This window comes from Tauraco erythrolophus, chromosome 14, assembly GCF_009769465.1.
Source record: "Tauraco erythrolophus isolate bTauEry1 chromosome 14, bTauEry1.pri, whole genome shotgun sequence".
Classification (NCBI taxonomy): Eukaryota; Metazoa; Chordata; class Aves; order Musophagiformes; family Musophagidae; genus Tauraco; species Tauraco erythrolophus.
The window spans coordinates 14,927,574-14,948,790 of NC_141478.1; the positions used below are offsets into that span (position 1 = coordinate 14,927,574).

Consider the following 21,217-nt stretch of genomic DNA (forward strand, 5'->3'; position numbering starts at 1 on the left):
GCTGGGAAAAACTCAGTAGTGCAGCTCTGTCAGCAGCTTTCCAGGCTTTAGAGAACAACTGTGCCGAGAACCACATCTTCCACACCCAATGAAAATAAACCAAAACAGAGATCTTGCACGGGCGTTGGACAGTAGTGGGACACCGATGGACTTTTCAGGTGGGAAATAATTCCAAGTACATAAATCATACATGAATACATGTTTGGGAAAGTTCTGTGAATTTCAGTGATGAGCCATATACGGTTTACCTCTTTTTATGACTTTAAGTGCCAACATCTCCCTAGCTGCTCAGCCTAAAATGAGGCCCTGTTTTACATCTTCCTTGTTTTGAGCCACTCGTCAGAGACACTGAAAATAAAACATTTATCAAGTAGCACTTTTACTAAGGAAAACTTTTATTTCAACTGTGCAATCAATCAGTATTTAGACAGCAGTTTCATAAACATTTGGCATTTAAACTTCTATTACTTTTTGGCATGACCTTGGGGTAGTATATAAACAACCCTGGAGGGGTAAAATGAACCAACACACTAGGTAACATTTACTAGAATGCTAGAAAAAGAAAAACAAATCCACATTATTAAACAAAATAGTTTTTAAAAGACATTAAAAAGTTACATTCAAATCAGGGCAAACATTAGCTTCCCTTATGCAATGGAATTCACAGAGCTGATCCCCTGAGACAAATATAAAATTAATACAATTCAGCTCCATCCTCCATTAGCCAGTCAGCCATTGCTGCCCTTAGAAGAAAATGGCACACAGAGTGAAAGGATCCAGAACACCACAATATGAGATACGTACCTGGCTCCCACACTAGCAATTCATTCACAACTTTAAAAATACCCAAAAGCCAAACAATCAAAAAGCAACATTTGTATAAGTCAGTTTTTCATATACAGTCAGTCTTTACCGAAAACACACCAGGCAGATGCAATGCGGGTATATGCAACGATGAAAAGCTGAGAACTTCCAGGAGCACAGCTTGCAATGGAGCCAGAGGGTCCAACACAGCAAAACCTTAAGCATGTGTTCACATCCCTTTTGAGTCCATTAGAACCAGTTTCAGTGTATATCTAGAGGAATTCCACAGAAATCAACTTACTTGCATTTGAGCTAAATTGAATTTGTGTTCTTTTCATACGAGCCTCTATTGACAGAATGCGATTCGGTTTTGGACTTGTATTGGAGCATAGTATTGTTTTGAAACACATGTTCCAAAATACACAGTTACACAAATAATACATTTTTAATTTAACTTAGGTTATTATAGAAAGGTGCTCAATATTTCCTGCAGACAGTCAAATTCCTCTGCTTTAGAAATTGCTTGCTATTAGCAGAGCTGCAGTTGCAGTAACTAGTAAGTGTGTAACAATTGTTCGAGCCAAGAACTACCTCCTTAGCAATTACTAGGTGTAATTCTGCTTTCAGTTTTACCAGAATAACTTCAGTAAATTGATTTCTGTGAAATACCACCAGAGTTACACCTGTGCAGCTCTCTTGTCAGTTGGTGTAAATGAGATTATCGGCTAAACATGGAGTGCACTACAGAACCTACCAACATTTCCCATGTTAGGAGATAGACCTTTCCCTGCATTAACTTCATTCTGTAACAAATAAAATGAGGAAGAGCTCCTGGTCTTAGGGTTTACATGTTTGCTCAGAGCAGCACATTACTGAGACGCACTAGCCCATGGTAACTATTCTTGTGTATGCTCGGGTTGCCGCAAATGGTAAGTCATTCAAGTTGACTTAGTTTGCAATGAAAACGAGGTAAACTGACTTGAAACACTCAGTATTTACTACAGCCTAAGACTGGCTGTGTGGAGAGTTACAGTGGACTCTGATGCATTGGAACTTGTCATCTTACAAAAATCCATTTGCCAATGGGCATTTTAACCACATAAGAATTCTATCCTTTAAAAATAATAATACTGTGAAGATTTAAAAAACAACCAACCACCAACAAAAAAAGCTGATTTTGTCTGTCCAGACCATGAAAACAGAAATAAAAATTAATTCTCCCATTGACTTAAAAAGAAACAGGATGAGGACCGTGATTTGAATAGGGCTTAAACAAGATTTAGCTCATAGTTTAAAGCAAGGGAATAAAACCAGAGAAAATGAACTATGAAGAATAATAAAAACAGGTAAAGAAATCTCTCAGTACTCTTTGCTGTTAAAATCTCTTAAGGTATACAGAAAACGCACAGCTAATATTGGAAATTATTAGAAGTGATACGTAGATTTTTCAGTTTTTAAGTTTCTCTTATAAAAGCAGGCTATTAAAAACAACAACAACAAAAAAATCAACCCTGTTCTACGCAGCATACACATTCCCAATTATCCTAGGTAACTCCTGAAAGACAGGAATACTTTTTATTTGTTAAATATGAAGAAAGCACACAAGTGTAACTGCGGGCAGATTGAGCATTCAGTGTTGGATCCAGGTCCTGCAGAACTGGCATTGCTGTTGCAATTGAAGGTCAGAGTCCTCCACTGGAAACACAATTAGCCTGGTAAGCCAGTTTCAAGATTTCCTCTAAAAGTTTTGATACTTTTCAAGTCACATCAACTGTAATGTTTTTGCTTTCTTTTTACAAAGGTTGCATATACTCTCATTATACCAGCCATGGCTCCTTAGTTCTTAATACACTTAAAATTAATTCACATAGTGTAACACTAAATTCCACATTTATGTTCATCTTCCAGAACATATTTAGTAAAATTCATAATTGAAAAATGATAATTTTTGTCTCCAGGACTCAGTTTCTACACACATAACCAAGAAAAAAATACTGGTAAACCTGAAATCATTCTGCCTGCTGTGTTCTGCCAAGCTTTTCTAGGCAAATGGAATGAGCAAAGTTTACATATGAAAAACTGATTTCCTTAGACAGCCACAGGTATAAACTTTTAAGAAAATTAGTATCTGTAATATCATAATTACATGCATTGGCTTCAAGGATATGAAGCACAAACTTTGAACCCAGTTTTGCACTGTTACCATCATGAAGGATTGATTCTGCTATTGAGTTCAATAAAGTATCAAGTTCTATGCAATTTTTCTGGAGGTTCCTTTGCTTACATTGGTGGAGTTTTCAATCATAAGATAAATTTCTCTCACAAGATCTTGTGATATATTAGTAACAGGCCATGAATTTGAGGAAAACATATTTTTGTTCTGTACTAATCACAACTGTGACAAAGTAAAGGGAAGCACATGAATGTAGACTGGGTTCTGGAGAAACTTATTATATTTGGTTAACATAAAAATAAAGAAAAAGACAGAATAATTAATATCTAACTAAGCTTGCCTATATGCTGAGGTAACCTTAAATATCTTTGGTTTTCTTTATTTGCTGATAAAAAGTACCTTAATAAAACATTAAGCGATGAATAGAGTTCTGGATGCACTGCTCTTAATACATGGAATATTTTCATCTCTTTAGCTATTGAAGTTAGAGCATCTATATTAGACTGACAAATTTTCTATGAAGTCTGTTTCTCTCAAATTAGCTATGGGTTAAACTTCCAGTGAATCTCTGGAAGAAAGAGTTTAGGATTTAAAGTATTTATGTGTAACAAAGGTCATAAAATTACATCTGATTATCAGTACTTACAGCAAACAAGTCTTTGGAGAAGCAAACAGTTACCATCTGCATATCAGCTCTTTCTGAATGAAACTAACAAAAGAGGCTACTCTGAAAGATGGAAGTGTGAAACTTCATGCTACAGTTACACATTCTTAATCTAGTTTCGATTAATTCACACTTTACCTAACTAGAAACAGTACTCTGCTGTACACTAAATATTCTGCCTGACGAGACCAAAAATAAATCTTTGGTGAAAAGGTTTTCTTTTTCTTCAGCAAGTAGATAAAAAACTGTTCAAAAATATTATTTCTTTTTTAATACTGTAATGTTGATGAACTACATGCTGGAGAAAAAAATTACACTTGGAAATCTTTGGAGATATCTGTTGGTATTATAATAACTTTCTTTAAAGGCTCTTGTAACAACAAGGTAGTTAAATTTGTAGAAGCATACAACTCATCTATGCAATCAACTACTACAATCAAGAAGCCCTATTGTTTTTGTTAGTAACTACTCATACAATAAAATGTATTCAGCTCTTCAAACCTATAGCTTTTAACTAGTTCAATTATTTTTGGACAATATGTGGCTTCCTTCTCTTCTACGGAAAAGTCTTTGGTACGAGATTATTTTTAAAGCATTTGACTCAATACTGCAATGAAACGGTGAATGTGTACTGTCGGGTTCAGAGCTAGCAAACAGGTACAAGGTAAAGACCTATGGGAACTAGAGGCCGATTCACCAGCACAGAAGAGACACAACAGTAGGGCTTATTGATGACTTCTGACCACCTTTTGGTATATAAGGAACAATACAAAGGTCAGCCTGGCCTACCTTAGGGGTGTCATCTTGGCCCCAGTAAATGGGAGTTTGGACAGACTTAAATAGAGCCAGGAGTTCCTATGGTTGCTTTCTCACAGCATTACATTTTAAACATTTTTTTTAAAGTAGAAACATATGCCTAATTTTTATTTCTCTTTTTTTTTTTTTTTTTTGTTTAAAGTAAAACAAGGAAAGAGGAGTGGAGAAGAGGACTGGATAGAGATACAGGCAAGTTTATAACATTGGATGATTCCAACCTCCTCCCTCTCTCTCCCTCTCTCCTACTAAAAACAAAACATGATACCCTGTCAGTTTGCTCCACGTTTCTGTGAGGCAGCTCAAAAGTAACAAACTGTTCCCTGAGTACAGGAAAAAACCAACAAAACAACAACAACAAAAAAAACCCAAAAAACACTAGAATAACTTTTAAAGGAGGTAGTATAAAACAGGAATTGCATGGGTTCAAGGCAGTAGCAGTACTCACCTCTTTCAACAGACTCTTCAACTAAAGCTCTGGCTTTTTCATTTCTTGTGGTAGCCTAATCAGAGTTTCAGATTGGCATGTGGGTGAAGTCACTCCCTGAGCTAAAATTCCTGGCTAACAGCACACTAGGTAAAGGCAAGGAGCAGGGTTACATCCTAACAGCAGCTCTGAGACATACTATGATGCTAGCAGTGCTTATCAGCACTCAAAGCTGGGTAAAAATGAACTGTAAACTCATGATACAGTTTACTTACAACATCTGAGAAGCATTTAAGGCATCTCTGTCTGTACTCCAGAGCAACTTTATGAATACTAAAAAGGCGTAAGGCAAATCAGTAATTTCATAATATATAATGCAAGGCACCATTGCTAACAAGTACTGCGATACTGGAATATTCAGCATTATTGTCTATCTTATGACCCTCAGACAGAGCCAAAGTGTTTGGAAATGCTCAATACTCCTTCATTTTGCCATGCTTTTTAGCATTAACTGTGAATATAGGGGCAACATTTGTCACTGCGGGGAACCCAACATGTCCCAGAGCCCGAAGGATATAGCATACATCCTGTCAGCAGTTGCTGACAAGTTTCTGGGGGAAAGGCACTGTCCTAGGCTTACTGGGGTTACGAGAAATCAAGAGGTACAAAAGATTTCATGTGGCTGTATACATGGAAGCACCAGCTCCAGTTTTCCACATCCTCTATGTCAACCACGTTAAATCATTACATTTTATACTCTGAGGTTTCCTTCTTTTTAAAGACAGAGCTTCAGCTAAACAATCTTGTTCAGCTACCTACACAACTCCCTGATCACTGAGCACACACACGTGTGCACACACGCACACATTCTACACATAACTGAAAACAACAACAAAAAACCCCAAATAAAACAACACTACTAGGAAGTATCATCAGTTCCATAGCTGAGACCAACTAGAATACAAATGAGGTAAAGCAGTCGTCATTCGGAGTTCACCTCTCGGCAAACTGAGGTAGATAGTCAGCAAAAGGGCCAACAGCCTTCCCTTTGCTCCAGTGACATATTTTCAACTTTAGTCAGAAATGTTCACTGTCCTTTCACATTTGTTGACCACTGAACATTCAAAATGAGTGAGTTTTAAAAAACAAAACAAAACAAAAAAAACATTCAACAGAAATATGGGATCACCTGCTAGGTTAGTCAGGCTTTCCACAATAAAACTTTGGCTCCCTGTTCATTGTCCTTCGAACAGACATACACTGCAAGAATGTCTGGCGTGGCCCTAAGGATGTCAGTTTTGCACCGCAGAGCGTATTTGAAGAGGTGAGGTAGGAGTCTGGTCAGCAGCGAACGGCAGAGGAGGCTCTGTGCAGTCACTTATGGTCGGGCTCATCACGTTCGTACCCAAGTCACTGCTTAGAAAAGGACCAGTAGTGGGAGGCGTGGCACTCGTCACAGAGGAGAGGTGTATCTCATCATTGGACTCGTGAGAAAATCTTCCAGAGTCACCAGTCTCGTGGCTTCCTTCGCTGTTGGCTGAATGCTCCGTATCAGCAACAATACTGAACGGCACCTGGAAATTAGACTGCTGGCTGGGAGAGCAGGGGGAGTCATCCTCACTGATCAGCACAGTGGTGCCTGGCTGGTACAGACACACCGCCTGGACAAATCTTCTCTGAGGCTACATAAAAAGCAAAGAGAAAAAGGTTGTTCGGCCTCTGAAAAGCTGAGCCATAATTTGAATTTTTACTGCATTTCCTATCTCCTGTTCTTCCGGAATGCCTCTAACAGCATTGGCTCAGAACAATCTGGGCTTCCCTACAGGAGGTTAGAAAGAATCAATCTCAAGTCTTGCTCATACTTTTCTCTTCCATAATAGATGAAATAATCCCTTCTAGCTAAGCATGGCTAATCACAAATGATTCCACTGGAGAGACCTGAATGGTATTTTCAAAACATACTTGGTAGAACTCCCATCCCTTCATGCATATTCTTTAAGCATTACTCCTTGGATGGCAGCAAATATTTTGCTTATAGAAGCATCAGAAATATGCAGCTGCTTCTGGAAATATTTTTGAATACAAATTTACAACATAGATGTCAAGACTTCCTATTCCTTAAACATACAAGAGCACAATACAAGTTACAAATTCAATAAGCATTAGTTAGATGCCCCATAGGTGTGAATTTGCATTATAACGTTTAGGATTTGGTTTAACACTTCAGTTTTAAACTGCTACTTTTCTCATCCAAATGGCAAATGTGTCCAAAGCAGCAATTTCAGAAGCCAGACAGTTCTACTCAGATTCTCAATTTCTTCAGCACTTTGGGTAAATAATTTAATTTCCCTCTTTTGTTTTCTCTTCCGCAAACAAAGTTTTAGCAGTCAGGGTAGGAGGAGATTCTTTATTATTTTCTTAATATATATTTGTAAATATAAATGTGTATTTATATTTATACAAGGTGTCTGCAGATGTAGGACTGTAGATGCCCTGCACAGACCCATTACACACAAATCCTTTTGCTCACAGATAAAAGGGCACAGGCAAGAAAGCAATCGGTTAAGTGTAAAGAGTTACAATATTTGACAATTTGGGACAGAAAATGAAACTTCCGTAAGATTTTACTGCAAGACAGAACACCATCAACCTTAACACAACCAAAACTATCCAATTAAAAGTTAGACCACTAATTCTGCTTTTCCGTAAATAGAAAACTACGTATCTTCCTTTGCAAACACAGGGTATTACAGTAAAGATTGCGCATCTCTGCCCATTACACTAATTACCTCCTCAGTCTTCACCTTCTTAGTATCTTGGAAGAACAGCCACCTTTTCTTGCAGTTAGGCTTTGTGACAGGCCCATAGCTGTTGATAATCAGATCAGATCCCCCCTACAATCCAAGGAGACATGCAGTCATTTATTTTAACAAACTAAATTTCTAAGATAATTCACAAGATTTTTCTATTCCTACCTATAGGCTCCATACTGAAAAGGAGAAATGAAGTCCTAGTGCTCAGTAACATTTTTGTGGCCTGGTGTTCATCTACTGCTCGAGACAAGTCAGGACCGGATCCACTAAATCTGGCAAGCCCACAGGCCAGACCCAACAGCTATAATGCTGCAAACACACAGTAAAATATTCCAGCCACTGGTCTTGCTCTACTGCTTTGAATGTGGCCGTTCCTAGACACAGTGTCTGTGCCTGTACTGGGGTCCATTTCCATTTCCCAGCTCTTGCAGGTATCCTCAGGGAGCAGCTCCATTCAAGTTTGCAGTGTTTACAGAACAAGCCTTAAATCAGTCTGTCTGCATGTGAAATTAAGGCCAATGTGGTTTTGTCACACTGGACTCCTGGACTGTAAGATTCTATACATCCACTGATACATCCTGCCATCTAGATTAATTTCTAATTTGACCAAACACGAGTTTATAAAATGTAACATTGTCTTACTGTAAATATACAGAAAAACAGTATTTTCTTTAATACCTGCTTAGTGTCATACTTGACTAGATACTGAACTAGGTGCTGACAAGGACTCTCCCACCTATCTCCTTGGACTAGCAGAGGCCATCTAGTAGCCCTAAGTCTATGGAGCTTTTATCCTTTGATGCTGTGCCAGAGCCAAACTCTGCAATGAGTACAGTGTAAGACAAGCATATTGAATCAGATCTCTAGCTTAACTTTTAGATGAGTCTTGAAACATTGACCTTGGATTGCCAAACTTGTGCCTGTCCCATTAAAAAAAACCTGCTGTAGGTTTGTAGTGTACATATTTTACTTTTGATAAGGACTCAGATGTTATAAAGAAAGATTTCTGTTTTGGGAGCAAGTGAAGCTCACAGTACCTTAGCATCGATGAAGCTGTTTCCCACTATCATTGGCAATAAGGATTCTTCATTCTCTGCAATTCCTTCAACACTCTTCTCCACCTCATTAGCACTGGCTAATGAGATGCTGGTGTGTGACAGCTGGTCAGTGCCCTGCTGCACAGGTTTAGGAGCAGATGTTTTCCTACACAATGTTAAGCAGGAATAAAATTGACCCACAGGAAGAAAATAAAAAAAAAAAACCAAGGATAAACTTTAAAGCTATTATTAATCAAGTGATACTGGTATATTCTTGGCATTTATATTTTGTTATATGATTCTCTTAACTCTCATGGAATTTAAATGTTATTACTTACGATAAAAATAACATCTGCTTCCAGTTAATCACACACAGTAGGCTACAAGCTTATGTGCAGACAGGAATTGTCATGATTAGTAAATATTACTTGGAGGAAGTAAACACTAATGATATTAAGACTTTTCTACCATGCTACACAGAGACTGTCTCCCAATCCATATTTTTTCCTCCATGTATGCTAAAACGCCCTTTTTACTAAAATATACTTTCAGACTGTTTTTAATTTATTAAGTTATGGGCAGAGTCATTGGGCCAGTTTATGCACCACAGCAGCTGATGACAAGAGAGACAGATGGTGGTTAGCACCACTGCAAAGAAACTGCATCATCCAACTGCTTTATGTCAGAGTTCCTCTTGTCCAGCAACAGCAGAGGGTTAAAGCCTTGCAAACCACGTCTGGGCAGGCTGGAAGGTTAAGCAGGAGGAGGAGATGATGTAAAGCAGCATGCTTATCTGACTCAAAAGGGTTTTTTTTATTTGCAAACACGTCTCATACATAGTTGTCAAAGCACCACTGACTCACTCGGTGGGTTCTTCCTTCTTTTCTTTGGAGAAGGTAGGAAGAGCCAACAAAATGCTTTGTTTCCACTGCTGGTAGGCATAGGTGAAGAGACAGCACCTCAGAGAACTTAGCACTCTTGGAGAAGGCATGTCCCAAGAATCTGTGCATTGAGAGAGAGCTCAGACTTCAAGAACAAAAACATACCTGGCTTTACTTCGGTAAATTAAGATCAGGATGCAGATAAGGATGCAGGTCAAGGCTATGCAAACCCCAACAACAATGCCAGTCATTGATTTCTGGTCCAGATGGTAATAGTCAGAATAAGCTACAGCAAAAAAGAACATAGAAAAGCTCAGTAAATAAGAAGAGTTACCCTCCACTCCCCGTCAGGAAATTAACAGGGTTACAGTCATAACCACAGGGACAAATGCTTCCTTTTAATGAGACTTCCAGACCTTCTCTGTCATACACTGACACTTTTGAAAATAAAACTTTTAGAGCATGTGCGGTTCTTGTGTGGGAAGGGAAGAAGGGACCGCCTCACATCACAGCCTCTTTGCTGACCCACAACATGGAGCAGAGGACCTCTCTCCAAACCCTTCCTTACAGGATGCTACTAGACAGCAAAGAGAAAAGGTTTGGAGAATTCCAGCCACTGTCACCTAGGAGGAGTCACTTTGGTTTATGCTTTGACATCATATGTGTCAGCCTAATCCTGAAAGCATTAGTCTATTTGTTTATTCAGGCCTAAAATATAACTGAATTCCAGGAAGGGAGAAAACCCGAGTAAGAAAAATCCCTGTGTTTTAATCACAATTCAATGTGTTGCAACAAGGAAAGGTTAAAAGGTTCATATACTTGAATAATTACTAGCTCTTGTCTCCTCAAATAGCTTTAAAATCTCTAACAAGTCATCAGGATAAATCCTGTTCTGTGTCAGACAAAGACACAGAATGCGTTCCTCCGTTCTTACAGGGAGAAACCATCCATGTTACCTTAATTTCCACAAGGTAACACATAGTTTTCCCAAAGAGCTGCAGGTGAGGCTGACTTCTTTGATGAAAATATACACTGCTATATCACTGCCTGACAGGTTGATCTGAGTTGCTGGAATACCAGGAATCAGCCAATTTCAGCAGATTTGAGATGCCATCTCATCTGCTGGGCTGTCTGGTTCTAACTGAGCCAGTGCTACTGGTATGTCAAGCTAAATAAAGGATTCATAGGAAGAGCCTTAAAAGAGTGGCTGCAAAGTTGATATTGATGTAAAATTCAAAATATTTATGTATTCTCATCTGAAAAGCAAACTTCCAACTTCTAAGCAAAAGAATTAAACCAGTTCTGAGCTGAACTGAGATAAAAATTCCAAAATAGTTTCAGTTAGAAGAAAACGTTATCCTGTTAGGACTGCCTCACATAAAACAGAATAGTTTACCCGGAAAGCTAAACAAGCTAAAACAAACAGGGATCTTTTTTCCTGGTACTTGTGACAGCAGTAATCAAAACATTGCTACTGACTTGTAGAATCTCCCGAATCCAAGCGTTTAGGTCTCTGATTAGACTCTGATGTCTCCTTTGGCAGGACAGCAAGTTCCACTGCATTTGAGAATGGTCCTTCTCCCACTTCATTGGAGGCTGCTATTTTGACCAAGTAGACATTTCCTGCTACAAGGTTTTCCAGCAAAGCCATGGTCATTGCTCCTATGAAAAGATTTGATAAAACAGTTCCAGTTAGACAAAATCTGTGGGAACAGACTGAGATTTAGACATTGGGACCTACACTTTCTTTCCAATACCACCTCCAAATCTTGTTGGAGGACTCCGATCACTTTTATACGTTCTAACCTGCATATACAGGGTACAGAATGAACACTGGGGTTGCCTGCTTGTCCCTTCTGTCCTTTCTCTCCATACTGCTCGAATGCATCACGCTGACGTGCCAGTATAGTTCAAAACCAAGTCAAGTATTGGCTATGACACACAGCACACTAATCCTAAATCCCGCGCGAGCTGCGTTTCAGCACGACAGCGTTTACATGTGATTGTAATCCGTGAGGAGATGCTCCACGCATTAAGCAGACTTGCAGGCAGAGAAAGCAGAACATTAGACCTCTCTCATACCCTAATCTATGTGTATGGGATCCCCTGTACCATGAATGTGAATGAAAACTGTCATAACAAAATAATTCAGGTTCAGTTTATCAAATTTCAGGTCTAGTTGGTAAAATGAACACGACAGATTTGGAAGAGCACATTATACCGCACTTCAAAAATGAAATTAAACCCTATTTAGACCTGTGTAGGCTTCCTTGATTACTGTGCATCTAAGCTGTGCTACTAAAAATATTACAGAAAATGTCTCTCTCACATGCTAAGGATTCATTTCCTACAGTCCCTGAAGGCAGGAAAAAGAGATTAAGAACATAAACAGGATTCACTTGCATCGTCCTTAGACAGGCAAAACTCCTATCAAATTCAGTGGAAGCTTTGCCTGTCCAGGGACTGCAGACTGCTGCTTAAAATTGAATTCCTTTCTAAAATGCCTGTGTTTCTTCCTACCATAGAAATATATTGCTTTTCTTTCCCTAAATAATGGCAGCTATAGGACCAAATCTATCCCTTGTTCTCTTTCACTTTCTCAGACTTAAGTCTAAATTTCAACCTTTCAAATCCATTTCAGAAGTCAGAATTTATAGTATCATGGGAGCATATAAAATATAAGGTTGTTGTGTTGACAGAAAAGATTATATATTTGGCAAAAGGGAAGCTACTTCAAAAGCTATTTCAGCTCTTCCATAAAAAACCACCCATTAGCTGAAAGCATTTGAAGTCAAATGTGAGGTATCTGTAACCAAAGGAGCTGTAATATTTAGCACCAGCAAGGGCAAAGGTCACGTTTCAATATTACAAGCTCTTTCCTACCAGCTCCTTTCAAATCTGCTGCATTGCTAAAGCAAGCAAGCACTTTGTACTGATTTACTGCACACCAAGTGTGCAAAGGCTGTCACTTCTGATCCTTGAAGAGAACGAAGGTGAAGGGAGGAGGCAGCTGGAAGGTAACTCGCATCACAAATCAGCAACAAACTGCAGTTATATTTTCTAATTCTGCCATAGCTAACTCAAGCTCAGTCAAATTACAGGCTTTGGGTTTTAAGTTGGTGGATTAGTAGAAATTTTCATGCATAACTAAAGCTCATGCTAGGACTTTTATAGGTGATAGTGGGTCAGTTTGTGGTTTATTGTTTTGGTTTGATGAGGTTTTTAATTTTTTTATTTGGGGGGGGTCTTTGGAGATATGGGAAAGGAATGGGGTTAAGATTTAACAAATCTTCTGCAGAATAAGTTTAGTGTCAAGACAAAACAATGCTATTTATTGCACAGAGTTAGCTGATCTTATCAGAACAAGCGCATTAAAAACCCCAAACCTTGCTTCTACTTCAAACTACCTGTGAAGGGGCTGTCACGGGACTATCACAGTATTTGCCCAATTTTACCTCTACATACTCATTTTCTTACACAATCATTTCATCTGTACTTTAACTAAGAGCATTACAGATTGTCCGAACGTGTCAAGATGCCCAAATTCCATGCCATGCCTCAAACCCTAATATATCTGTCAAAATACAGAATTAGTGACTCTAACATTGATGGACACAGTAATACGCTGAGATTTATAGCTCTCCATTTGCTCATTCCCTCCAACACCTTCAGTATGGGAACACATGAAAATGGTTACTGTTATTCCAATCCCCTCATCCGAAATATCTATGGTAAAATACTATTTGAGATGCTGCTCAGTTTCACAGTCATGGCTGAGCTGAGTATATACCTGAAAGCAATTCAGCCACTTTGCTGCATACAAGTACAGCGTATCACCACCAGAACGACAAGATTTATTCTTCAAATACAAGCTCCCTGTGAACTTAAATCTGCTGAGTTTTTAGTGAGTAAAAATTAACATTAAATTTTTACTTTAATACTACAACTTTACATCACTGTTTCTTTCAACAATTTAATAGGACAAGTTTATATAACTGTTTCTTTGAACAATTTTAATAGTGAAAAACTATGGGCTCAATCTTCCCCCTATAGTTAGACCTCATTGATACTTCAGAGACTAATTATTTTTCACAAATTTTGCTTAAGATTAATAGTCTTCACAGCTGACCATTCTATTTGAGGCAAGCCCAGCAAATGCCATTCCAGCAAAGGCAAAGCAGTACTGCCACCTTTCAAATGGGCTGTTGGTCCTGCGTCCTCTCTTCAGGAGCAGCACAAAGGACATCCACCGTCTTTGAACTAAAACAGTTCACTCCCACTGATGGGGAAACAAATTGTCCTTTGTGAGTGCACTCATTAAGTTTTATTAATTTTCTTCACAGAAAATTTAAAGCCTCACTCTCTGCTGACAACTAAGCTTTTGGCCATGAAACAACACAGAACAACAAAATAGTTACTCTTCCTGGGCAATCCTCTTAACTAAGGTACTCAAGCACATGACTTTACTCTGTAACACTGAGCTTCCCTCTCCAGTTTAATACATCATTAGAACATTATCTATTCTGAACTGCCCCTGTCTATTTTAAATACCAACTGAACAGTAAATGTCTTTTTCTTTTTTTTTCTGGCTATAGTAGAAATCTGCTCTTGATGCAGCTCTTCAAATCGTAGTATTCTGGAAAGCGTCTATAAAAATTTAGACTATATTTACATCTAATCACAAAGACACGACTGCAGTTCGCACCACCATACCTGAATTACTGTTAGATTAGCTGGGGCTCAGCAGTAGAACAGAGCCAGAAACTTCAACTGAATTTGCAGAGCAATTTACAGGGACCAGGAGAAACTTCATTAAGCAAACTGGGGTAACTGGATTGGCAGTGATAGAAAGAAACATAAACCCACACAGCCACGTTTATAAAATCTATTTCTGGAGAGCACGATACCTCAGAGACTTCAGATTTGAAAGAGTGCATTTACAAAATGAAACCATCACAGCCGTGGTTGCAACAGAACTAAGATGGATATAATTGGATTTATGAGACGTTTTGGTGCGCACGCACACGCTTAGCTCCAGCGTGACACAGACAGCCCTTCCCCGCTCCCCTTCTGAGTATTGGGTTTTAATACATTTTCATCACAACCACGGAAATAATTCTATACTAATTATAACTTTGATGCGAACATTTATATGAATTTCTTCTTACTGTAGTTCAAGGGAACTGAAAGTAACAAAGTATAAGTAGCATCATTGTTTGTCCAGTTGGTAGGTTTATGATTTTAGTTTACCTTCTCTGTGCAACACTTGCCATTCTCCAGCAATCCAAGACTTCCTGGATGCATAGAGGATAGTATATCGTGTAACAACTGTTTCAGGACCATCAGGTGGCTTCCAGGAAACCAAAGCAGTATCATCCTCTATCAAAGTCACCTTCACTCCTACTGGAGGGCCAGATGGTGCTGGGAGAACAGTAACACAATGCTATTAGGCTAAACTAATTAACATGCAATTAAATTGCTCAGAAAGAAACTGATGTGCAGATCTAATGGCTACTGCTACATCCCAGATAAACAACATATAAACAAACACATATTCACTGCTCCTCAAGAGAAACTCTCCTGTTAACTCTGATCTGGTCAATAGCTTAGATCTAGTAAAAGCAAATTTCGTATTTTTCCTTCAACTCCAGAAGGAAACAGTTACTGACCAAAAAAATCACACCATTACCCTGTGAACATGTACATCCCAAACATTGCAATGCTGAGAACATGAAACTGACGTTTTGATTTTCATTGACCAAGCTGACAGAAAAGCAAACCAGCAGCTAGGGCAGTAGATGTGTAATATTCTTACAGTTTCTAAAACTTCTGGGTTTTAAAATATGTTTTCATAATGCCTATGAAGCAGCCATGCCTCTTCAATACATATTTTAAATTTTTTGTTCAAGTTATTTTCATTCATTGCTTGCTAATGGTGTAAGCATATCACATTTTGTACAAAAATTGTTGCTGATTTTAGGTAGATTTTGAAAAATACTTTTGCAGTTCCAAACATGCATTTTCCTGACAGCATTTTTCTATCTCTCACCAAGAAGAGCAAGATCTGTATCTCAGAGGAAAGTATTTCTCTCTCCTACAGACAGCTTAAAATTAATGAGCAATTTTTCAGGCCATTTTGTTTACAGAGCTTTCTTTTTAGAACCATGTGGTCCTCTCCTAGTGCCTTACCTTCTGGAAGGGTAGTATGGTAGACTACTGGACTCCAGGGACTGGAGAGCTGGTCCACATGCAGCCGAACCGCAAATTCATACATGGTCTTTGGCTCAAGACCTTGAACTAACATGTGAGTCTCTGACCTGTACAGATGAAGGAATAAAATATATTTAACAGCAGCAGTTGATTTGAAGATCCTAAACTCAAATCATATCTCTTAGTCACTGTGAGTAGATTCTCGCTGTCAGTTCAACACAAGGCAAACCAGTTCAAGTCCAGACATGTGGTCCATCTGTGCTATCTACCTGAAAATGTGATTGTGCTAACCCTGGAGCTCCCTGGAGGAAATGATGGCTGCTGTCAGTTGATTTGAGCTCAAGTTTTTATAAAGGTTGTTTGGACTAGGGGAAGGTGTCTCTGCCCACGGCAGAGGGTTTGGAACTAGATGATCTTTAATGTCCCTTCCAACCCAAACCATTCTATCATTCTATGACAGCTGATGCACACGTAAGTCCAAGATTATCACTGCCCAGATCACCAGTAGGTATCCGAAACTCAGCTCTTTCCACATTCATCCATAGGACACTATGCTTCAAGCTACAGTAACGCTTGAACTACAACCAGCACCACAGCTGAAAAGGCCCATGCTGTCGGCTCTATCAGCTTTTCCTGGATCTGCTGCTCAGTTCACAGAACACGGGCTATGTGTGCAACTTCCACTTGTGGTGTCTATTACCATACATACCTATAGAGTATGAATGTTCTCTACTCATCTTGTAGCCATATTTGGTAATTTATGAATTTTAAAATTGATTATATTAATTGTAATATTGCAATTTGCTATTTGAACACAAAGTCAATCACAGACATTCTGCTTTATCTTGATTCTAGGAGCAGGGGTAAATCTTTCTTATATACCAGGGTTAATTCCAGGTGATAATACCCAAATCAAGATTAAATCTCAGTTTAAAATGGTGTTTTTCTACAGATATTGCTTTATTAAATCTCATTCAGTATTTTAATCTTCCATACTACAAAGGCAGTCACCAATATTTGCAATAGTTTCATCCTATCACAAAAAGCAGCATTTATTGATATGCTCCAAATTGCACAAAAGAATTTACATGGTGATTACACTGTGTCTAATCATTAAGTCAGAAGTAATACAGCAGGGGATGTGTTCTTTGAAGAGAAAACCATCAATATTAGAACAGAAACTATCTTTTCAGACAGCACTTTTCTTATTTAGCAGGCTTGAGTAAACCCAAGAATGGAGGGAGCTACACACATAATGGATTCCCCCCACAGCACCGTGGCCCCTGGCATAGGCAGTCACAACAGCGCAATATTTTCTGCTCCCATACCACCTGAGTTAACACCAAGCCCAGGCAGAGTTTCTTCCCTATTCTGCCATTCTGTGGCTCATGCATTGCTTCTCTGAAAAGCAAGCTGTAGTTCCTACTCAGCTTTCTCCTCGCAGGGTGCCACACACTCAGGAACGTGGCATTCCCACAATAACATGCTCGACCCCTCAAAATTCAAAAATTCGTGTTTCCAATCTTAAAATCAGACACTGGACTAAGTCCCATCTTTGTCCAGACAAGCTACCTATAAAACAGGTAATCTCTTTTGCTTGGTTGAAGAGGAGTTTAAAATTAAGTTCAACTTAGGCAGCTAAAAAGCCATTAAAAGTTCAAGAGCTCACCAACACAAGGATCACAGGTGTTCTACAAACACATCTAAATAACCTGAGAAACAGAACTAGCAGCCACTGGGCAAAACACACAGTCCTCTGAGGGAGATAAAAGTTGTTACAGCCAAAGGCAATTAATAGAGGGCACGAAGAGTAGAAACTGTGGGAAGGATCTGGAAACGGGAAACCAAGACTCATTAGTAGCGCTGCACTTACGTTTGAAGGTAGAGAACCAGAGAAGCGTTCTGCAGCCCCACTGGGTTGCAGCGGATTGTGTAGTTAATGACTTGTGCAGATGTGAAGGCAGGCTTCCCCCAGTGAAGGTAGATAGAAGATGAAGTGTTAGCTTTGGCATAGAGGTGGTGAGGGGGTGGTGGCGGTGGCACCATGCGATCACGGACGGCTGTTTAAAACAAAAAAAGAAGCATGAATTCTTTAATTAACTGTATGCAGATACTGGTAAGATTAAGAGACAGGTCTGAGCCCACAGGTTTAGATTCAAATCTGCCCCTATCCAGCACTACTTGGTATTCAGACCCAGGAATCTGGTTCAAGCTATTAAAGATCCCTCCTAACACAATACATCACATATTACTTCTGTAGTCCTTCTGTTTTTTTCAAAAACCAAGTCAAAACTAAAAACAGAGACAAGAGAGAGAGATAAATCTCTCATAAGATACATGATACATCACTGGTTAGATGATGCAGACAATCCAATAGGGGATGAAAATGTGCTTGGTAGCTGTCTCGTTTCCTCAGCTGCAGTTCATGAACACAGGAGACTGTCTCAGTTGCAGGATGACAAGGACAGTATTTGTCACAGATACGATCTTTCTGGTTCTGTTTTACACTGAATTACTTAATTATTTATAGATTAAAAACACAGAGCTGCTGGGACCTTGAAACAGTTCAGCTCTTAATAAATTCTTCATGCACCTACAACACTTACAGACACATCCTGGAGTGCTGACTGTTTGGTCTGCCTGATAACCTTCTTCCATACTGTTATATGCCAGCAGCCTTACATGATACTTTCTTCTAGGATCTGCACAAACAGAAAAGAAATAATTAGACTCAGGAAAAAAAAATGAGGATTTTCAGACTTCTACAGATAGTGAGACAACTTGATTCTCCTGCAAGTGTGGTTCAAAACTTGCCAGCTACAATCAGCAGACTGATGAATGGGCTGGATGCCTGGAAGCCTCTTTTCTCCAGCTCTGCACATTTCTCTGAATCTTTGCCCAGACCGCACTAGAATCAGTCACACATCTCCTGGCCTTGCTTCCAATAGCCCGAAACCGAAATTTGTAACAGAAATCAGTGGGAGTAGGATAAATACCACACTTCTATCTGTAACAAAATCACACCGTCACAGCTTCAGAGCTAGATTTAATAGTATTTTTCAGCATGTTGAAAGTGCTTTCAGTCTATAGTAAAGATTTGCTAAAACAAACAGCATGAGGCCCACAGAAACCAACGTTTTCTTCTGGATAAGCAGGCTGTAATGAAGCAGGGCAATGAGAGCAAAGGCAGGAAAACAGGACCCAGCAAGAAATAGGAAATGTTTTGGTTCCGGGTTCCAAGAGGAGATATACTGTGAAACAACAGTGATTGTTAATAATGCCTTTGACTCACAACTTCCACGTGTTTTCTTGAAAGCTCGTTCTGGCATTCCTAGAGGGTCACCATTCCTAGCTTGAAGGGTCTCCCTATTTCCCTTCGTGTGGCCATGTCTTTGGGAACCCATATTACAGTTTGCTGCTTCTCTCAGTTCTGTTGGTGATACATTGACCTTGATCCAAGTGAAAAATTACTACAGAGAAACGAGTTAGAAAGGGGCCTTGAGCTTTTTGTAAGTGGAGATGGCATGGGGTACCCACAGGTGGTTAGGAGTGCAAACAACCAGGATGGCAGCACTGCTGCTCTGCCACCTACTCCCTTGCTCGTGGTGTTTGCAACAAATCCGTTCCACACAATGACGGTTTGCAAGGTGGTAGCACTTGCTGATAGTCCATATCAGCTCTTCTGGGTTCAGCTAAACCTCACCCCAGTACTGACGGACATGTTAGGACATTTTCTTCTTCTATTGTCACAAACCTGTTTCTGTTAAGATTTTCAGAAGGTCTAGACAGATGTTATACAACTGTGCTGATCTTGTTTATTTCTTTTTTCCTTGCCCTACAATACCGTAATATTACCTCTTCTCAAAAGAAGGTCCCTCCTTTCTCATTTTAGCTGAGGTTTGGCATGGCCTTTCTCATGAAATAAACAGGAACACAAATCCCTGACATTTGTTCAGCACAGTTTTGTTTCCATCAGATCATTAGCTCCCTCTGCAGTCTCTGCACCAGCAATACAATCTTAACAACTCTTTATTTGATGTTTCCATAAAGATGGCATAGTAATTTCGTAATAATGCATTCCGTAAAATCTTTCATGTTTATTTTGAAATAGACAATCTTTTTGTGCTGTAGCTACCAACATCAGTTTTAAATGAGAGATCACTAGGTAGAGTTTACATCTCTATGTATGTTTATTTTTAAAAGACTGTTTTACTAAAATCTAAATATAGGTATAAAGGAAAAGAGGCTCTTAAATTCAGATTAAAGTACTTCTTTGATGTGCTTAATACTAATGGTAGAATAGGCAAGAGGAGCCCATTCCCATTTTCCAAATAGATTTAATATTACGAGTAGACAATATAAATAACAAAATGTCAAAAAAGAGGTGGATTTAAAAAAAAAAAAAACAACAACTAGAGCAAAATTCTCATTTGCTTTGAAGTTTTCTTGGTTTTGTTTTTTTTTCCCCACTTTACAATATCACTTTAACAGATGACATCAGTTGTTCCTAGCAAACAAATTACAATCAGAGAAAAGGAAGAGATGGACATAAACACATAGAATAACCTTAGGCATGTGGTAAAAGAAAATATGGAATTTTAATACTGAAAATTCAGAAAGATAGTAAGATATATGTAAATCATCACAATCTCTTAAAAATTTGTAACAAACAAAAGAGACATGAAGGAAAGGTGCATTTAAAAACGCTGAGCCCAAACAAAAAGATAACTGTACTTCAAAAGTACAAAGTGATTTGAATACACCAAAATCAACTTATGGTGACTTATGAGGTGAACTACAGCATGCATCCCAGAAAAGCAGAAATATACTTTCCCAGGCTTCTTAACCTGTGGTAGGAATACATGTATTTAGCGCATAATTGAAACAGTTAAGCACAAAGCCAAAATTTAAAGAAGAGGCCATCAAGACATCTTTAAGATCTCATTAGGATTATGGTTTGGAAGTTATCCTCATAATTGATTCTCTCATCCATTCTTAGAAAAAACTTGCATTCGGGTACTGTTTAGCAGACCCTTGAACAGATTCCACACAAACAGGCAGCATCCAGCCAGCCAAGTGTCACAGTCTATCTTCCTTTACAAGTTCCTGCAGAAGAGACTCCTGCTGCACTTCCGCAAGACACAGGATGACAGACACCACAATTTATCATCCTGCCGAGCACCTTCAAAAACTCTGTGCCCTTTGAAAGTGGTCACCCAGAACTGATCATCTTCACTGTGAAATGAAGAATAGCTAAGGTCTAGTGCCCTGCTGAGCTGAATGAGGAGCCTGTGAGGTCTGATTATCCTCATTGCTTTTTTTTTATTATTATTTTTAAAACCTGAATTCCTCATTAACACTTCATTGGGAAAGAGAAGAATGGGATATGGAAGAA

General features: G+C 38.9%; 1 protein-coding gene across 1 annotated transcript in view; it reads right to left on the reverse strand.

The window, feature by feature from the left end:
• Positions 1-6,173: 6,173 nt before the first annotated feature.
• PRTG (protogenin) overlaps positions 6,174-21,217 on the reverse strand; it is an 83,463-nt gene continuing 68,419 nt past the window's right edge. The window contains 9 exon segments of the mRNA XM_086620512.1: positions 6,174-6,563; positions 7,671-7,775; positions 8,732-8,897; positions 9,778-9,898; positions 11,092-11,274; positions 14,863-15,033; positions 15,802-15,929; positions 17,696-17,882; positions 18,429-18,524. Coding sequence (XP_086476638.1) covers positions 6,174-6,563; positions 7,671-7,775; positions 8,732-8,897; positions 9,778-9,898; positions 11,092-11,274; positions 14,863-15,033; positions 15,802-15,929; positions 17,696-17,882; positions 18,429-18,524 — 1,547 coding nt within the window.